The 19,988-nt window shown below is 37.3% G+C and overlaps 2 protein-coding genes across 2 annotated transcripts; both read right to left on the bottom strand.

The window, feature by feature from the left end:
- Nucleotides 1-52: 52 nt before the first annotated feature.
- Nucleotides 53-3,002, bottom strand: LOC114539569. Its single transcript, XM_028560212.1, has one exon. It carries the CDS (start codon nucleotides 3,000-3,002, stop codon nucleotides 804-806), a length of 2,199 nt encoding a protein of 732 aa, XP_028416013.1. The 3' UTR covers nucleotides 53-803.
- A 2,123-nt stretch (nucleotides 3,003-5,125) lies between these two features.
- LOC114539564 (non-lysosomal glucosylceramidase-like) lies at nucleotides 5,126-17,438 on the bottom strand. Its single transcript, XM_028560207.1, has 21 exons — nucleotides 17,232-17,438; nucleotides 16,898-16,986; nucleotides 15,320-15,435; nucleotides 14,621-14,662; nucleotides 13,870-14,067; nucleotides 13,208-13,403; nucleotides 12,796-12,899; nucleotides 12,124-12,235; nucleotides 11,888-12,041; nucleotides 11,680-11,805; nucleotides 10,974-11,137; nucleotides 10,422-10,526; nucleotides 10,171-10,278; nucleotides 10,018-10,103; nucleotides 9,788-9,853; nucleotides 9,175-9,281; nucleotides 7,939-8,081; nucleotides 7,157-7,275; nucleotides 6,895-7,008; nucleotides 6,493-6,570; nucleotides 5,126-6,073 (listed from the first exon to the last, which is right to left on the bottom strand). The coding sequence occupies exons 1-21, from the start codon at nucleotides 17,375-17,377 to the stop codon at nucleotides 5,498-5,500; spliced, it is 2,949 nt and encodes a 982-aa protein (XP_028416008.1). The 5' UTR covers nucleotides 17,378-17,438; the 3' UTR covers nucleotides 5,126-5,497.
- Nucleotides 17,439-19,988: the final 2,550 nt, after the last annotated feature.

Below are 19,988 nucleotides of genomic sequence, written 5' to 3'. Positions count from 1 at the left end.
TTGTATATAATAAAACAATTTTACAGTTTTCATAAAATTTGGTGTTCCAACATCGACGTCACTCCATGAAATGATTTTTTTTTACAAAAATACATCGTAAATGGATGGTTGTTAAATGGTTAAAAATCTCTGAGATGGTCCCATCCAAAATGCTCTGTAATTTTCTTTTTTATCGATGATATGAATGTCTATACTTGCCATATATTTGCTTGCTAGGCAAATTGTTCTGAGTAAGAAACTCTATATACTTGGAAATTTTAATTACAATAGTCACCAACACTGATAGGATTAGGATTTTTTATAAGCACGAGAACTAAACATCATGGATAAAACTTGTAATTAATCCAAATCCAATTATTTATTATTCATATTGTTTAAGTTGGTTCTCTAAGTGCGCCCGGAAACATCGTTAAAATAGCGTATCTAAGCTTAATATAAGTTCCTTGAGCGGTGATATAATGATCCTGCTTGTTCAAGGTCGTTTCAAAATAATCAACAGACAATCAACAGTCCAATCCCGTATCTGAATGAAAATTGCTGGTAATAATGGTTAATGCTGCATGGCTTTGTCAAGCCAGGGATAGAATTAGGGGGAGGGTGGACTAAAAGGTGCAAGTGTGCAAATTGAAACTCTTAAGAGAATGTGCGATGAAAGATTCCATAAAAGTTAGCCGCTATAAGCTAATAAGTTCTTTGAATTTTGCATGGCGATATATAATTTTGGACGTTTGTGGAAACACTACGTGAGTTATTTAGTGTTGCAGGGCTTTTGGTCCGGGCTTATACGGTTATAATTATGGTGTCTAAGCTGTTTGCAAATTATTTTGTACAATTTGCTGTATGATATTATACTCGTATTCCTTGACGACTCTGATAATTCCATCGAAATCCCGTGCTTTTTTTGCACAACTCACTGCTTCTTCAGAATTCATTCCTCGTGCTTCCTTGTATGCAATAGCTAGTGATGTGTAGATCTTTGCCTTGCATTGATTTGGTTCGTCGTTAATAGCGAGTTTCTCGGCTATGTTCCTAGCAATTTCGAGGTGAACTATTGCTTCTTCTACACGTCTTACACGAATCAAACATTTTCCGTAATTGCTGAGTAGATTAACGTGTTTTCCACTGGCTTCAAGATCCAAATTTTCACGTATTCGTTTAGCATTGGTATACATTTCTATAGCCTTCTCATTAACACGGAGGAGTAAGTAGAAATCACCAAGATTTTTGTAGCACGCTGATGTAAGTTCGTGTTCACCTAAATTGTTTAAGGATAATTGTAAAGCCTCTTTGTAATTTTTTTCTGCTTTTTTGGGCGATTCACTGGATTCCTGTCGGAAATTGCAAAATTCAGACTTTGCGATCTTCTTCCATATATTTCCTAAATGTAAAGCCGAAAATATCTTGTCTGCTTTTTCCACTGTGGTCTCTGTTAACATTTCTCTAATCTCAAATGATCTTTCTAGCTGGTGTCGTGCTTCAGCCAAAAATTTAGGTCTCTCATCAAATGTACAGTTTTCAGCTTTAAACGATAGATATCTACCGTGTTGGTAGAAAAAATGAGCACGAACTGACAGGTTTTCCTCCACGTCTCCAAGTCTTTCAAAATCCTCTTTGATTTTTTCAAACATTTCATTATATACGTCTGGGGTGAAAGTTGACTGACGTCGTTTTTGCGCTGCTATCAAGCAATCAAAATCTATTTTAATAGCGTATTCCTTCCTTTGCTCAGCCAGATCGGCGCACAGTTGTAGGAACTTGTCGACAATATTTTCAGGTATGACGGTTCTTATGAAGATGAAAAAGAGTCGTGCAGATGTGGTGTAAATTTCACTACGAGTAAGGCAGACGATGATGTCGGAATCTCTTTGGTTGCAACAAATTTTAAGGACGTTCTGGATTTGATGTGCTTCCCTTTTGAGAGCTTCTCTGTTCACTTTGTAACCGTCTTTCGAGTAACTCTGCATCGTTAAGTTGTGCCCTAATGCCAAGTAGTGTCCCACCATTAACGCTTGTGCACACTTTTTGTCTTGCTCACCTAAACGACCCATCAAGAAACGTTTAATCAAGGGATGGATGGAGTAATGGCCACAGGCTAGTTTAATCAAGCGTCGACAAACGAAATTCTTTAAAATCTCTTCAATATCCAAGTTCCTTTCATTTATTACTACTTTAGCGGCCATATCATCAAAACCTGCGTCAAAGACTGTTAAACGGGCGAGAATTATTCTCTGCTCATTACCTAGCATTTCGTATGACATTTTGACAGCTCTTGTGACGAACTGGTCACCGTCGGGACTTTGTAAAGCCTCCAATGGGTCATTCTTTAGTTGCCGTAATAAATCATCAGAGTTTTCAAAGTCTTGAACTCTGGTGCCAGCGATGCACATGGCAAGAGGTACTTGACCACATAGTTCGGCTAATTCTTGCAAGAAAATATCATCCATTTCATGACTAGGGCACATTTTTTGTAATAGCGCAATGCAAGACTCGTTGTCCATCTCGCTGACTTGAACTTTCGCAATCGAGTGACCTGGTATTTGGTAAGACATCCTAGAGGTAGTTATCATCTGACAATGCTGATTGGAGTGATTTCGAAGAAAACGAATAAGCTCGTAGAAAAACGCGAGCAGATTGTCTACATTGTCCAAAACAAAAATTACTTTGTTATAGATACTTCTCAACCAAAGGGCTAAAGATGACTTGGGGTCATTTTCTTGGTTGATACCGACATCACAGCATAGTTGTAGGATCATTTCATCTTCAGAGACGGAGGTAGTGAAACGAGAGAAAATGACAAGAATCTTATGATCTTCGTTAAGCTGATGTGCCAATTCGACAGCAATTGCTGTCTTGCCAAATCCAGGCCGGCCATAAAGAGAGACAACGGCCGTTTCTTTATCGTTGAGAAAACTAATAACTTTTTGGATCTCACTTTCGCGCGCTGTGAACGTTGGTGATCTCTCAGGCAAGTGACTCGTTCTCGCTTCTTCACTTTCTGCCATTGATCTTGTTGGCTCGGCTTATGTTGCTAAAGAATGTAATTTTTTATGAATAATCAATGTATCTAAGTAATACAGGTCATCATGCGATGCCTGTAAAAAAAATGCAATAAAACAAGGAAAAAGTTCAAAATAATTCAACGAAAACGGCGCTCTTAATATGAAAAGGTCCCTTTGAGTCAAAATACCGGTTGCAATTGAAAATGGAGATGGCTAATCTTTGCTAGGATCGTAATTTGATCGCTGGCATCGACACGTCTCCCGAAGCAAAAATATACTCCGCTGCTGCCCAAATGACAAAAATAAAAGCATATTGAAAATTTACAAGCTTCGACGGGGCCTTTTCTGAGTGGATAACGGTTGACAACCTTGGTATGTGTTGATTTTAATGTTTTCTCACTCCTCAAAAGCTCAAGACGCAATTTTTATAAATACGATTTGGAAAGTTGACGATGCCCTTGAGGATAGTTTACTTTAACCGGATTTTAACTACAGTTAACGCTAACTACGTTTTTATACAACTGGCTTAACTACGTGATTAAAGTTAACTACGTTTTAATTACAGTTGGGTGGTTAAAAAGTAGTTAAAACGTAGTTAAGAGTTTTATACAAGCGGCCCCAGCTGCATGGAAATGCTAAATTGTGTTCAAGAAGGAAAAGATTAATATTCTTGTATTCTTGTATCTTGCATTGTGACAGTCGATAAGTAATTTAGCTTGTAGGTACACCAAGTAAGTATTTAATACTGCAAAGCTTTTGGTCATTCATTCAATCATGCATTGCACTGATGAATGTCCGGGTTAACCGACCTGGGGCCGGTTGTATCAAGCCCGTTTAGCTTAAACGGTTGCTAAGTTCAAAATAGAAAGCAAGTGTATCGTTTTATTCAACAAGCAAAACTAAACGCTTTTAACCATAATACAAAATACTGTTTACAACTACATATTTAGTGCATAATATTCAAGTTGACTCGTTCAAGAGAGATGAAAGAGTGTTATTTAATTTTGACTTATCCACCGTTTAAGCAAAACGGGCTTGATACAACCAGCCCCAGAAGCTTTGCAGTATTAAATACTTACGTGGTGTACCTACAAGATAAATCACTTAAGGAAAAGATTGTTTGCAAAGACAACTGTAACGAACAACTATAAGGGATTTAAGGCCGTGCATTGCGGTATTTAGACGAGCTGGTTTTTGTTTAAACTATACTTTTATATCAACTGTAAGCATATACGCCACATAACGTAACTATGCTTTTATATAAAGACAATTTTTGAAGCTCCAAAGATGATTTCATCTATTTTGTTTAACATATTTAATGTAAATATTTTTTCTCATAAACTTTATCGAAGAGTACAAGTATATCCAACAGCTATTGTATTTATATTTAGATATAGCTAAATATATACAAAGAAATATATTTACCTTACCTGAATGGGAAATACCGCGATTTGTTGTTTTGAACGGAGTTATATAAATTATATTTTTCCGCATAGGTTTAACTCTCGACTCAAAAATGATTCAATGACGCTTTTAAATAATTAAACCAGTTTTCCAAGTGTGTTTTTATGCGCTAATTTGCATTAGTAACACCTGTACCAGTTTTGCGGGATTAGATGAAATATTATAACTAGGAATTTTGACGTTTGGAAAATATAGCGCGGAATATGAATTCTATATATTTACAATAAATAATTTACCTAATTTGTTTTATTTTATTGTTAAACTTTTCTATTTTATTCGAGCTTACCACTTATTATTTAGAAATCTGTTGAAGAAATATATATGTTAAATTTGTCCCTGATTTATACCACATGTTCATTCAAAGGCCAGCCTTCTTAGCTCCGTCAATACCTTCAGTATGAATTAACAGGTTAATAGAAGCCCCTATCTGTATATAACATTATCCTAAAACTCACTGAACTATTGTTTAAAATATGAAAACGAGATCTTTACGATTGTTGATGGTGTGTTAAGACGGTTTTCCACTAGGCGGAATTTGGCGCCCGGCGCGGAATTTTTCATTAGAGACCTTTAGCTTAACCAATATGACAAACCGCCAACAGCAAACGGCTATCTTCAAATAACATTTAAAATTAAATTTTTGGCACTTTCTCGCCCACAATTTGTCTCAGTAGTTACTCTATACTCTATACGTTTGAGAATAATGGGCCAATTTTCTCGGCCTCCGAAACCTAGCATTTGTTTTGAAAATTCGAAATGAATTTTTCTGTTTGCCGTTAGAGGGTTGTCGTAAACGTGAAGCCAAACGTCTCTAATGTCTCGGCGCCTTCATACAGAACTAAAGCCGGTTCTCCACTACGCGGAATTTTTCGGCGGAACGAAGTTTTCCGGCTGATATTCTTTTGAATTGTGATAATTCTGCCATAGCGGATTCCCTTCACCGGTCATAATTGAAAAGATCGTTCGATCGAAAAATTCCGCCTAGTGGAAAACCGGCTTAGTGTAGCGATACGATATTGGCTGTTTTTTACGTCTTATCCGGGCATGCTTTCGTGAAAACAATCTGAGGTTTCTCCGTTTTCCGCGAACTCACCGCTGGTCGATGTGCCTGGTCGGAACATTCTTGAAGAACCCGAAGAGAGTGTCAAACTTCGGTTCAAATCCCCATCAGACTTTGCTCGGACCCCAATACATGGGTAATCCTCAAAGTCACTATATGCATCGACATAAAAGTCCTCATCGAGGGGCGACGTCAAGTCCCCCGCTGAGAGCTTCCTCTCTGGGGTATCTACTGGACTCACATTTAGGGAAAGATCCTCCCAGATGAACACGTTGTTGTGTTCTTCGTGTTCCGAATACCCGTTCAACAGGTAGAACTCGTTTGCACACGGCGAAGAAGCTGGACTCAAGGATTGCGTACCGTATTTTTTCTGTGACCTTTTCTCCCACGCCCACTGCATAGCCCATATGCTCAGCGGTCGCATGTAGCCTAGGGAACGAAAACGACCGTTCCCAGTATATGCCTCGGGGGTCTGAAAGGACATTCCAAATCTCTCGTAACAGCTTCGGTAAACTCCACATGCTGTCCGAAAGCCTTCCTCTACCAATCCCTAAAACAATTTTTCGAATAAAGACTATTAGCTGGAATTTTAAATATCGTTTAGTTTTACAACCAAATACCCTTTATTTTTCATACTATATTATATCCACACCCCATATTATAGCCTAAACATCTTGTATACTCGTGGATTCGTCCAGTCTGAATCGTCAGTAGTTATACCACTTGCGATATGTAGTTATGAGGAGGAACTCCTTGAGCCTTGTTATATTTTTCAATTAAATACTTTTTGTTACGAGAAGTCAAGACTTTAAAAGGTATAGAGACGTTATTTTGTTTAGGTATAGAAATATAGTGTTGAAGAATAAATATATTGGAAAGTAATCGGAATCACAATCTTAGTTACGAGCTAAAGACCTAGCACTAAGAAGATAAAAGGTCGTAATAACAAGATCGTAAAAATAGACGTACCTCTTGTATCATGGAAGCTGCTACGGCGTATGTAATACCAGTCCATACTTCCTCTGCTTGAACACTGCTGGTGTCGACCTAAATGTGATGAATATGAATGGTTTAATCCCTTGCTCCATTCGAATTCTCTAACTGTAGCTGTTTCCCCAATAGATAGCTACAGTTTCTGTCGTTTTTAAAACCAAGAATTTTTTTTTTATACTTTATTTCTTTATTTTCTATGGGTGATATTAAGATGGACGAATGTTGTGCCCAACTCAATGTCATTAATAAATTTGTCTACTTTTCTACAATGATCTATAATCAACCATCTGCAATTCTCCGAGAAGGTACAAGTTAACATTTTGAGCTCTTCATACTAAATTATATTTTACCCAACAGTTTCCACCAGTAATCTCTCACCTTTCCATCAGGCCTCATACCATTCACGGCTCCCAGTCTACCATTGTGGAATCTCAGCACGTTGTACTCAAATACTGTTGTCAGCGCACTGATCACGTGAGCTTTTGGGAAAACCTGAAGAGTACAACACAATAACTTATTATAACTTATTAAATACAAAATACATATTAGTGACGTGCTGAACATGGAATCAAATTCAATACATAATCAGTTCGTTTTGATTCGTAGAAGGCCCAAGGCATTCACGAATTTAATCACTCACCCTGTCATTCGGATGCTGTCCAATTTCACAGGCCTTGAGATACCATTGTCCTGCCATTTGGTCTGCCATAATACTGTTATGATATCGCCGTTTACTGAACTCGTAGTTATAATAGCGACCTGTGTAATAATAAAAAGAAAAATTCGATTTTTGATTACTACACATTTCTTGTTTTTAATTTTAGCATACCCGCGAGGAACATGGATGAATTTCGTTTTCAACTTATCAGAAAATTGGTTTACATTTGTCAGCCCAATCAGAATGTCTGAATTTTTAATATTTCATGTTAGATGGTAAATAATGTACCTTACCAGAGGTGATCAATATTTATGCATTTTGATTGGGTCCCTGAGAATGTAAACCTACTTGCTGATTGGCTAAAACGAAATTCCTCCTTTAATGCTTTAAAATTGTATTCGGCTAAGGTATCCCTGGTATCTACACACACACCTGGGGCCAGTTGTTCGAAAGGCGTTTACTGCTTAAACGGTGGATAAGGGAAAGTTTAAAAATACTCTCGTACATCTTTTGCATTAATATGCACTTCCATTGAAAATTAAAGTATTTACATCGAAATATTTCAGTTCAGTTGTTCAATAAATACATCAATTTTGTTTTCCATTTTGAACAGTTATCCACCATTTAAGCTAAACGCCTTGCGAAGAACCTGCCCCTGGAAGGTTTAAGAGAGAAGGACGAGTTCTTATATAATTATGGATTTGCAGGGTGTGTCCAACAAGATATATGCTATATGCGATACACCGTAGTATACCCTCCATTACCATTCCATAGTTTACGCTCATAAGCTTTCTTTCCGCGTTGTAGGATGTTGTTATATTTCTTAATATCTTCAGGGTAGCCAAGAACTTTGGCAATTTCAGACATTGTACGAAGCGATGCCAACCATAAGCCTCCGCAGTACGCACTGAAAACGAATATGGTTTATTGAATAATAGCAGACTATGGTCTTATATTATTCAAAGTTTTCTAGCTGCATGTCAGAACTATTCCTTGATTCAACGCACAAGATACTTATGTGACGTTTTACGTTTGTGAGAATGAATCACCCCGAAGAGTCTTGATGTCATCCGATTCGGTAAAAATTTCGAAAATTTGGTGTAAAAACATCCTTGGTAGACGAAAATTACGAAAGTTAATTTTCAGAAAAGAATATTTTTTAGTAATAACTCCACACCTGGGACCGCGGTTGTATGAAAGCTGGATAGCGCTATCCACCGGATAGTGGTTTTTCAATCGCTTTAAAATCGCCCGTTTTTTGCTATAACTTTAATTAAATCCTAGTACTCCTAAATCAAGGACCCTCTTTAATAACTGTTGGTTCTAAAAATGAGATTTTATCGCTTTTCGAACATTTTTGAAAAGATTAAATAATCACCATCCGGTGGACAGCTTTTATACAAAGGCCCCTGACGAAAACCTTTAGGTTGGATCATCGAGAAATTATTTTTATTTATTAGGGATCATTGGTCTTTCATTTTACGGTGGCTCCCTAAAATTTTCAGAACATTGAAAACTTGTGATTTAGATTTTATATTTTAGCATGAGATTTCTTGCTAAAGGAAAAGAAATTTCTCAGATATATCAAAATTTTTCGTGATAAAGATATTTTGCCTCCACAGAATTTTTTTAGACTTGTTAAAATTTTCCATGGGGTAGCTGAACTTATTTTCGCTATATTGAATCGCCATTGTTACCATAACAACGGCATTGACGTCATACTTATGGACAATTTCTTACTGCTCGAATGTTGGTTAATATATCTGGGAAATTTATTTTCCTTTCTCATGCTAAAATTTAAAATCTAAATCACAAGTTTTCGAAATTCTTAAAACTGTAGGGAGCAAGCTTAACAAGTTTGCTCTTCTTGTGTGTTGATTCATGGTAGGTTTTCATCGCAGGGTAGGTGCTTGAATCTGTATAACATGCTATATCGATTGTTGATGAAGGTATTTTCGAGTCTCCGAATTGGCTTATCGTATTTGAAAACATAGTTGTACCTAGCTCCAGACACAATCCAGGCGTCATATGTTTGGTCAGCAAAGCCCGAGTTGTCGATCAATCCATCACCGTCCGAGTCCTGACTTACTGCTTTCGCCATAACCGTCTTTATCAAGAAAGCAAAAAAAATTAAACCATTAATATAATGGAATGTATAGGTAAGTGCAAGATATTTTTCGTGAAAGCACGAAAAATAGTTATGTATTAGGGCTGGTTTCCAGCCAGGAAAATTATCCTCCGGACCGGATCGGACCGTATGGTTTCTTTTGTGCTGAAGACAATTAGTTTTGGTTGAGAAGACATTGATAAGAGAAACTTTTTCGTCTGACCTGTCCAGAGGAAAATTTTCCTGACTCGAAATCAGCCTTTACTCTAGTAAGAAAGCTGAATTGAACTATCCACCAGATAACAATTTTCAGAATCAGTACTTTACAGAGTTTAATGATTTTGGTATAGGCCTAACATTAAATCACATCTTCCTTTCATAAATTGAAGTATACATATATATATATATATATATATTATAATATATATTATATATATATATATATATATATATATATATATATATATGTAGTAATCAAGGGAGTCCGTGAGTCCATTTGCACAGACCTTTGCTACAGGCCAGAGGTCATCTAGGAATTGAAGATCGCCAGTGAAAACATAATCACGATAAAGCTAAATGCAGGAATGGAGGTGTCAGTTGATTTTTATCAAATATTGTAACAATCGATGCTGAATCAAAGTAATAGTTGTTCGTGTTGTCAGGTGTTGATGCAGTTGTAGTGACCGTTATTGGTTTTAATCTGGTGGTATTAAAATCAGTAATGATAATGCTGTACCTGCAGTACAAATTTAAGGTTAAGATCTTTCCATTCAGAAGTGTCGTGAATTGTGTAAGCATTTATATTTGTCCAGGGTTCATCATCTATATTGAGAAGTTCAGATTTTAAATTTAATAGAAAAAAGCTGAAGTCAGATGCCTGTCTTCTCACCTGGATCGCCGATGTCATGAGGCACACAACCTTGAACCTTCCTTGGACACGATCTCCCACTCATCATCGTCAACCGTTGTTTAAGGTCACTCTTGTTGACATAATCCGCTAAAAGGGCAAAAAAAAGTTAAAATACGATGCAGACTGCAGGCATGTTGGAAATTGGTAAATGCCTCGATCTCCTTTTCTAAAGCACCGCCGAGTCGGAATATTTTGTCGAGTAAATCCTGCAAGAACCACAGTGAATTTACCGATATCGTGCTGAAGACTTAATTGCAACATCGGCCATAGCATGATGAGGGCAAATGATGCGTAGAAATGGACATCGTATGTGTTGTACATTCGATACTCATGACCTGAAACGAGTAAGAAGGATATTATGATACGTGAATACCATTTTTTTATATACCACTTGTCAAAGTATGGCGTTTGTGGTGTGTTACAGGTCGAGAGCGAATCACGTGCGAGCGATACCCTGCGACAACGCGTTATTTCATGGGAAATAGCACATGCAACTTCAATCACGTGTGGCGCACGTGGACATGCCACCTTTAAACTGTTTCCCCATTTGAAATGATATCTCTTATGAATAGCTGTTTCGTTGTTTCCCTTACTGTTTGGCTTTTCTTTGACGGTGGTATAGTTATAATAAAAAACTTCTTTGCCGCAACTAAAGGAAACATTATGTCTTGTGGGCCCGAGACCGGTCGATGTTGGACTGATGTAAATTAACTAGAGCATTCAACTGCCATAAAGCTGGCACTAAATCACAATCGAACCGTCGTCTAAACACAACCACTAACCTTCAAGATACGCAAATCTCCCGTAATTTTTAACAACTTCCGGCAAATATTTGACCTCGATATTTCTTCTCTCTTCTTTCGCGACGTCCAACCAAATTGTCCCACCATCCGCAATGAAATAAAGTTCATTGAATATTGCAGACTTGTACCAAGCAGGGAGGTTTCTAGAATAAAATAACACAAAAATCTCGTTTTCAGCAAGACAAAAGCGATACGAATAAAACAGAAGAACATGCCATTGGGACGCCATGAAAGTTGACTAAATATGTCCATTTATAACAGAAAACCCACATGAAACTGGAAAGTTGAGAGATAGATTGGTGAATTGGTTGGGATAAAAAGAATAAAGTTGGAATAAAAAGAAGTATATTGGGTGGGATAAAAGAAACATTTTGGATAAAAAGAAGTATATATTGATTGGGTGAGATAAAAATAATAAGTTGGAATAAAATGTAGTATATTGGGTGGGATGAAAATAATAAGATGGGATGAAATAAAGTAGTTGGGTGGGATAAAAAGAATATTACTTCCCGATACTCGTTCAAACAAGACATAACTTGACGGTTACGGGAACCGTATTTAGCCCTGCCGTGCTGATAAATTAAGTGCAGTGTAAATATAGCTACAGATAGGGGTTACCCCGAAGACATTTTAAAAAAATCGTTTCGCGAAACATTTTATAATAATGTAGTTTAATAGAACATACTTATCCCTCAATATTGGTTCTTGCCATTCATCGATTTTACTTTCCCACTCTGTGTAAGTTCTCAAGGCATGGCTGACCAGCGTCGAACCAGCGTTTCCATGGTAACCGAAAAATTTCGTGTACCATCTAGAGCAGTATGAGTGTATGTATTACATTCATTGCAACTAGTATGGGTTTAGTCATGGTTAAAAATTGCTCATCATATTACCTGTAGTGTTTTAATCTCTTCGACCCAAAGTAGACGATAGGCATATCCCAGGCGAGTGAAAATTCTAACGTTCTACGCTCTCCAGCGGGGACAGTAACTGACGCTGCGACAGCTGCTGCTGGTGCCTCGCCAGGATTGCTCCGATGACTTGGATCTTAAAAATATTATAAAATCATCGTCAAATGTGTTAAAGTAGAGCAGGTTTGGGCTATTAGGCTGCCTAATTTTCCCCATACCAGGATTAGAGGATAACAGGCCATCTTCGTGTAAGTCTTGCCAAAGTCGCCTTCCAGGGCTCTTTGCATCAAATATGGTTTTCCATGTAACACGAACAAGCGGGTTGTTTTCCTGTGAGAAGGAGATTAACAAATTCTCCTTGTCTATTTGTGGTGATATAATGAGATCGGTGCCGTAGCCATGCAGCCTGACGATTTTTCCCGCTATGTAAATTTCAAGTTATTATGGTTATTCATTTCTTTAGAAATTAATGGTTTGCACAGTCAATGAACACCAAAATCTTAGCATAGTGGGCAGCCTCGTACCCAGGCGCTTTAACAGTAAAAAATATTGCCATCAGTTATTGTATTGAGGTCAGCTAATTTTGCATTCAGTTATTGTATAAAGGTCAGCTAAGAAATCGGTCACGATTTGCCAGAAATCGGTTATTTTCTGCCAGGCGCCTCCTCGCCAAACAAAACCACCCCAGGCACCCTTATTTTTTTTCAGCTGAACTCTATACAATACTTTGATACAACGTTATATATTTTACTATTGAAGCGCCAGGGTACGAGGTTGCATAGCGGGACAAATCGTCAGGCTGGCTACGCTACTGAATGTGATAGATCACAACAGAAATGTAACAAGTGTTTCTATGTTTTAAGCAATTCTCTGTGCTCGACAGTGGTTACCTGATGTTTGGCTTTTGCTGCAATGACGTACGTGCAGGCTGGATCAGCGTTTCTGTGAAGTAGTACACCAGTGACATCACAAGTTATCACATGACTTCTGCTGCCTATCGGCGAATTGTGAAAGGAAATATAAAAAATACTTCATAATATGGGGGTTTTCGAAAAGAATTCATAAGATGGGTCTTTGGTTAGCCTGCTCGCAGCCCAAAATCGAAAATTAGGATTAATTTCCCTAATTTCCCGTTTAATTTTCGGGTGGGGTCTGCGAGCAGGCTAGTCTTCGGTTGACTGTGTTGAAAAACAATCTACAACACACTTTGGCTTGTTGGGGTAGAGTGTACATATCACTTTTATAAGATACTGTTCAATAAGCAGTACAAATATCGTGAACAGTACTAATCATATAGGATACCTTGTCCAGCTTTCTGTTCATTTCCCACTTCAGAATGGATGCCTTTGCACGTGAACGGCTCGTTGTAATGTCCGTAACTTGCATCATCGGGTTTCCCTTCACCGCTTTGAAATGTGAACATGATGCTTACGTCAGCATCTTCTTTTCCGTAGTTTTGAACTGTCCATATAAACACGGCTACTGGCAAACTGGTGTCCTAAAGTTGATATAATAATGGCACTGTATAGTCTATAGATAATTCGACTTCAAGGCGGTTGACCAGTCATTAGTTGGGGAAGATTGGACAAAAGACGATAGAAAGCGCGAATTTATATGCAATCGTGGTGACTATTTAGGAAATAGAAAACATTTTCCGTATTTTTTTTTACAGTTATAGAGACACGCGTGGGAGTTTGGGAGAACGAGAAAACGAGCCCGTGATAGGGCGATTTCCTCCACCTTATTTCAAGTTCTCTCAAACTCCCACAAGTGTTTCTATAACTGTATATTAACACAAGAAAATTTTTTCTATTTCAAATTCTATTATAATATAACTCAAAAAAAGATTTTGTACAAATATTATAATTCGATTCAATTACAAATTCTCGTTACATCACTTTCCTTGCCAATTTTGGCTCGACCAATCACCACGCGCGTACTTTAAATGTTATATAATACATTACCTTATATTCATTTGGGAAGATAGGAGATATTTGCCTGCAAATCAGCCGTATTCGCTGTGATGGTATTTCATAAACTGTCCATGCCCTTGGATACAATGCGTGGTAGATTGCATTTGCACCATTGAAACCCCAGTTCCATGATTTTAAATTGTGTCCATAGAGCAGACCATTTGATGTGCATTGTGGAGATAGTACTTGCTGCAAAATAACCATAAAATTCAAGCTACAATCCAGTCAAAATTACGAACTTTACATCACGAACGGCGAAATAAATACTACCACATTTCATAGCAGCCGTAGCTAATAGGCGAAACTGAGTCGATCAAAGTTACAGTTTTCAGGAACAATCCAATCACATTCATGCATGTCCGTATTCTTAAAGGTCACTTGCACTCTAATTGATTGAGTGGGATATCTCAATTGAGTGGGCGAGATATGAGAAGGCTCTCTCACTTTCTCATTGTTCAGCAAGAATGTTATTTCTATGTCACACTCATATTCAAGTGAATGTGGGTGTGATTAAGCTTTATAACACAGTCAAGTTCTCACTGAAAAAAGATTACGAAACTTCAAATACACGAATGCACGAATTTGGTCAAGCTCCAAATATTCATGAACAAAAGCTACTTCACAAGTGTTGTCAAAATTGTTGGTTAAATGATACTAGATGAACCCTCTCCAGAGGCTAGGTGAACCCTTTCTAGAGGCTAGGTGAACCCTCTCTTGTAAAAATAATCGTGGTTTTTCTCACCTGATACACGGTTTTCCCTTTTCTTCTTATGCAAACGACAAACTGAGGAAAGATTCAAATAAGGTTTCTTAAATATACCCTGAAATACCGAAGTCTTTATCTATTTACTGAATGAATTAATCGTTTTTTATACGCACACATACAAGCACGGAAATTTTCATACATATGTTAACTATTTCACATTAATCAACTATATTTGTCAAAATGCGAGGAAAGCAAAGTTCTCCATTTATTCACTAGTACTGGTACAATTCACTAGTACAATGGTGATTAGCTGGTTACGTCGAAAGATCGCCTTTGCTTTGCTTAGAGCTCGTGTGGTGTGTGTTCGTGGCAGTCGAAGTTGGAGGACTGTGTCCATCAACATCACTTAATGACATCACTTTGTCGGAATGGACTCGAACATTAGGCAGTCGAGTTAAGTTGTTTTTGTAAATAGTCTGTAGAACTGTTATACTTAGTTTTAATGCATGTTTGATTATTGTAAATTTCCTAGTACTAATAAACGTATATTTCATTCACTAGTACAATTCACTAGTACAATTCACTAGTACAATTCACTAGCCCTTCCTTCTATTTAGACCAACGTGCTTGTACGTGTACATGTGCAAGTTGATAGTAGCCTTTATAATCCACCCTAGCCGGTACTTCGACCAGCTTTGGTCAACAAATTAGGGCGTAAAACATCCCGTTCCATACCTGATCTGCGTGGACAGTATCATACGAATACATTCCAGGTGTTAACTGCCATCGATTAAAATCCCCTTTCCAACCACGACCGATGGAACCACATCCAATACCACCGAGCGGAACCCCTGTTGATGAACGCAATTATCACAACACGATGATGAAATATTCAAGAAATAAAGTCATGTTCAGGGCAACCAATTTGAATTATTTCGGGACGGTATACAACCACAAAAGAAAAACAATCGATCTTTGAAAAATAACTCTATTACTATAATAGGAGTTGGTTCGCGAGAACTTCGCGAGGTGCGAAAAAGGCACTGGGTTCAACAGGTTACATTGGCCGATAAGTATTTTTTTGCATAGATAATACTTCTCATACTTATATTTCCTAAGTCTGAAACATAAGTCTGAAACTTCTGGCTACTTTTCGGGCCGAGTAATTTGATTATGCCTCTATAAAGTTATGTACCTACATCGCATATTGTTTGTTATTTTTTATAGTATAGCAAGGGCTTTTTGAGTATCGTATTATATCGCAGAGCAAACGGATTCAACTATTTACGATTGGAAGCCACTGTTAAAAGCCTACTTTGTGATTGCAATGTTTTTTGCAAAGAAATTGCACAATTCGTCAATTGCAACAACGTAATTCTCTTTCTTTTGCTTAGAGCAGAAGTACATTAAATGCAAGCCATATTCAGTTGCAAAATGGTTGCTATGAAAAAAATCGTTATTTTAGTTAAAATACAATACTTTATTGTTTCTTGTCTAGTGAAATATCTAGTAAGTATATTGATTTTGGTCTCTGTGCTCATGAAGACCTCAAACACCTGCCGTTGTTTACAATAGCCAATAAAGTTACTTGTATTTGCATATGTATGCATAGATTGCTATCTTCATGTCCTCGGAGACCTCGTCATGACATCTTACTTTCAGACAGTATACGAATGATTAATTTCTTCATTTTGTATATGTAAAACAATAAATACAAATTGTAAATAAAAATATAGCTAGCAAACATATCTTACGAGTTACGTGTTACAACCGTGTTTTTGACACAGCACAGCTCAAGAAAATATATGAACGTAAGCGCTTCATAAATACATAGTCATTTAGGTATAAGGTTTGCTTCAAGCTTTACCGCTTGTTTTTTGACTATATATTTACTCGGTGCTATGTACATACGAGGTTTCACCGCAGATGGTGCACCGAATACAAAGTTCTAAAACAAAGTTTACTTTGAAGGGCTTCATGACATCAATTAAATATCTTTGCGAAGCATTTTGTTTGTAATGTATACCTTTGAAACAATTTGCATGTAAATATATCTTTTTTGCATAATTTTCCTGAACATATTCGTACAACAAAGTTGAGCCATTATTCAATACTTTGGCTATCACGTCAAATTTGGGACAGTCTTTTGGGACAGTCTTAGTCTTTGTTTAAAAGTATTTCATCTATATGAAGAGTGTAAAATCACTTTTACACGCATATACACACGGATATTAAAGATAAAATGTCCGAAAATCCTATAAATAATGTTTCAAAATAAATACAAGCTCTTTAAAGATTCAACGTTTGTCTCACCGTATACTTGACGACAAGGATTCATTTTATAAGGGTCTATAAAAGGCACTCTTCCTTCTTTTTTCTCTTTTGTAGCATATTTCATAAACCTAAAAACGAAAATTTGATAGCTATATAATTGTATAGACTGCATAAGCAACGACCTCTGCCGGGGCCGACTTGAAGATCGTCGGCCAAATTTTCTTCTATGTACTTCAAGACATCAAGTGCACGTTGCAGGGATATTTGGCAGGTTATATATTATGCACACGAAGCAAGAACTTCAGAGTTTCGCTGAATCTGTCCTAGCTAGTGCGACTGAGAACTCCAGAGAAATAATCCGAAGTCATATTACCGATAGCCAAGGCCGACCAGCTTTGGAAGCTGTCTCCATCTCGGCAACTTGCTTGGCCGTGGTTTTTGCGGAAAAGTATGATCGAGTTTAATTCGCCACCCGTATTCTGGCAGACTATCTTCCAGCCGAATATCATCTTCAGCCATTTCTTTAAGCGAGATGTTATGAATGGCCTGTAGAAGCCTTTGTTATAGCCGACATGGCGCTCCGTTGTAAACAAAGAGCTTGCAAATTATTCATTCATACAATCATGTCATTAGTTAGCATATGCCACAAGGAGAGTCGGGAACTCGTCATAGGTCGCTTTTAGGAGTCAAAGGTCTATAGCCCTTACTATTATAGTCCGACAGAGTTGATAAAATTTCTTCGTTTAAGCCAGGCGCACACGACGCGATTTTTGTCGTACGAATTTGTTCGGCCTACTAAATCCTTGCGTGTGCGATGTCATTTCAAGCGATTTAGTGGCCAGATGCAATCGAAATGTATCAAAACAGTCTGATATTTGCCGAATAAAATCGGCCGAGTAAAATCGTACGACTCAAGAATCCCGTCGTGTGCGTTTGGCTTTTAAATATTATGCTAAAAGGTCTGACTTCACGGGCAAAGAATTAGCTTAAATTTAGCTAAATAACAAGTAGCCAACATTCATCGAAGTGTTTGCTTATTGAACTTCGGTGATAACAAATTTTTTACACATTGCTTTTAGGAAACACTCAACAAACATTGATTGTATCAAGCAAAGAGGTAACCGAAAAACCCGTTTATCATTTGCAGAACATTTACGACTTCGAAAAGACCTACTGGGAAATCGCTATAATTAATGGGAGATTAATTTGTGATGGACACCAGTTCTATGTAAGGGCTTTTTTATGTAAGGGTTTGCAAGGAGCGAGTTATCCCGGCTATAGCCGAGGTAAGAACGGCATAATTATAATGCAAGACAAATCAAGTCAATTAAGCCTTTGATGTGATGCGCTTTTTATCTCGCCTAGCCGGGATAACTCGCTCCCTGTAAACAGGCCCCTAGGTAATTCATTGACAATCCTTTAAATAAAGTGTAATGCAATGAAACGCAAAGGGAATAAATTAGATTGTTACACGAGGACGTCAACTATACGTGCTTGTAAATTATTGAGTTTATCTAAATACTTAGCAATAAGTGTGATTTTCTCTGCAAGGAAAAAATCTCAAACGAGCAAACGTCTTTAGCAAATACCCTTTGATTTGAAAAACTAACGTTAAATCTTTGCATAAATCATTTAAGGTCGAGTTTAGATTGTTGAGAACATGTTGCAATCAAATTCCTGACTAAAACAATCGCTATTTAGTGAGTTTTTTTGCGTTCGTGTGACGTATGTCACGTGTCAACCCTATAATTAAATTGACCTCGGTCTCCAAAGATCGGCGCTAATGCTGGGTTGGTGTTTGCATGATATAGGTATGCTTGGTATATTCAGTGGTTTGCGAGATCGGTATGAGTTAGAAGCTAAATCAAAATTGCTAAAAACAAACCATATACGTACGCAACGTAACGTAACTTGGCATACTTTATAACAGTAACATAACATACAGTTTTAGAAACTGTATCAATAGTAATGACTTGCAACTTTTAGCATATAAGGAAGTCGGAGATTTCTAGCCCTACATCAGAAAATGTGCGTCGCGAGTTTACGAAAATGACGCGTGGGCGGCATGAAGTCTTTGAACGTATCGAAATCGTCCTGGGATCATTTCTCGCGCGGGTGACACGAACATGCAATAACACCAAGAATTAGGCTTTACAAGCTCAAGCGAGATAACTGTAGCCCGAGTGAACGCCTGAGCAGGCGCCTTGTTTATTAATCAAGTCCAATCGTGCGCACTATATATAATTATAATTACGATATCAAAACATGGAAAGAACTATGTAATAATTTCGAAACTTGGCGTTTAATCCGTAGAATTTTAGTGCGATCTTTGTTTTTTTCAACAAATTTGATTGATAAAACTTTTCACGTCATAAAGAAAACACATGGGATTTCTATCGCCAACATAGGCGGGTGGATTCTCCTGTCGGAAGGATATTGATTATCTGCATGCATGCTTGTGCCTGTATATGGTAATTCCAAATTATATCCCTTATACCATGCCTTATAATGCCTTGTCAGGCTGTCAGCGTAACGATGATCCTCACAACATGCAGGATCGGATGTACACATAGTACGTGAGCATGCATAGTCGGTAATAATCGTGATATTTCATCCAGGATTATCGCTCTCATCTTGCACTTTTACCAACGAAAGACAAAAAGTTGTTCATAATTTAGAAGAGGTTTAATTTTATGAAGGTTAATATTATTGTTCATAGCAACTTATTCCAACGATTTTTTCAATTTTTTCCTTGCGGTTATTACAATTAATCATCCGATTGGGCATCACGTTTAACTAAAATTCTTAGCATAAAGGAAAAAGGTTTCTTTGTTAGCCACGACACCTCCCTAAACCGCGAAAATAACAAAATTCTGCCTGGTATAGGTCGCTGACATAACTTTAGTAAATGTAAAGAAAGTTATAATAATATTAGTTTTATTACTAACATTGGATTTACTAACATTTTCGAATTGAATGATTTTTGGCCTATTATAATGAAAAGAGTGCATTTGCAACGATATCTTTCACAAAGAACGCTTTGAGAAGGTTAATGGGTATATCTTGCCAAAAAAATTACAGCCACCTGCATTTTCATCTAATCAGAATGCAAAATGTGCCAACTTTCAGT

The sequence above is a fragment of the Dendronephthya gigantea genome, unplaced genomic scaffold (assembly GCF_004324835.1).
Source record: "Dendronephthya gigantea isolate DGI-Jeju-01 unplaced genomic scaffold, DenGig_1.0 000206F, whole genome shotgun sequence".
Lineage (NCBI taxonomy): Eukaryota > Metazoa > Cnidaria > Anthozoa > Malacalcyonacea > Nephtheidae > Dendronephthya > Dendronephthya gigantea.
Note: the sequence above shows the minus strand (reverse complement) of the source record. Positions and strands in the feature narration are given on the sequence as shown.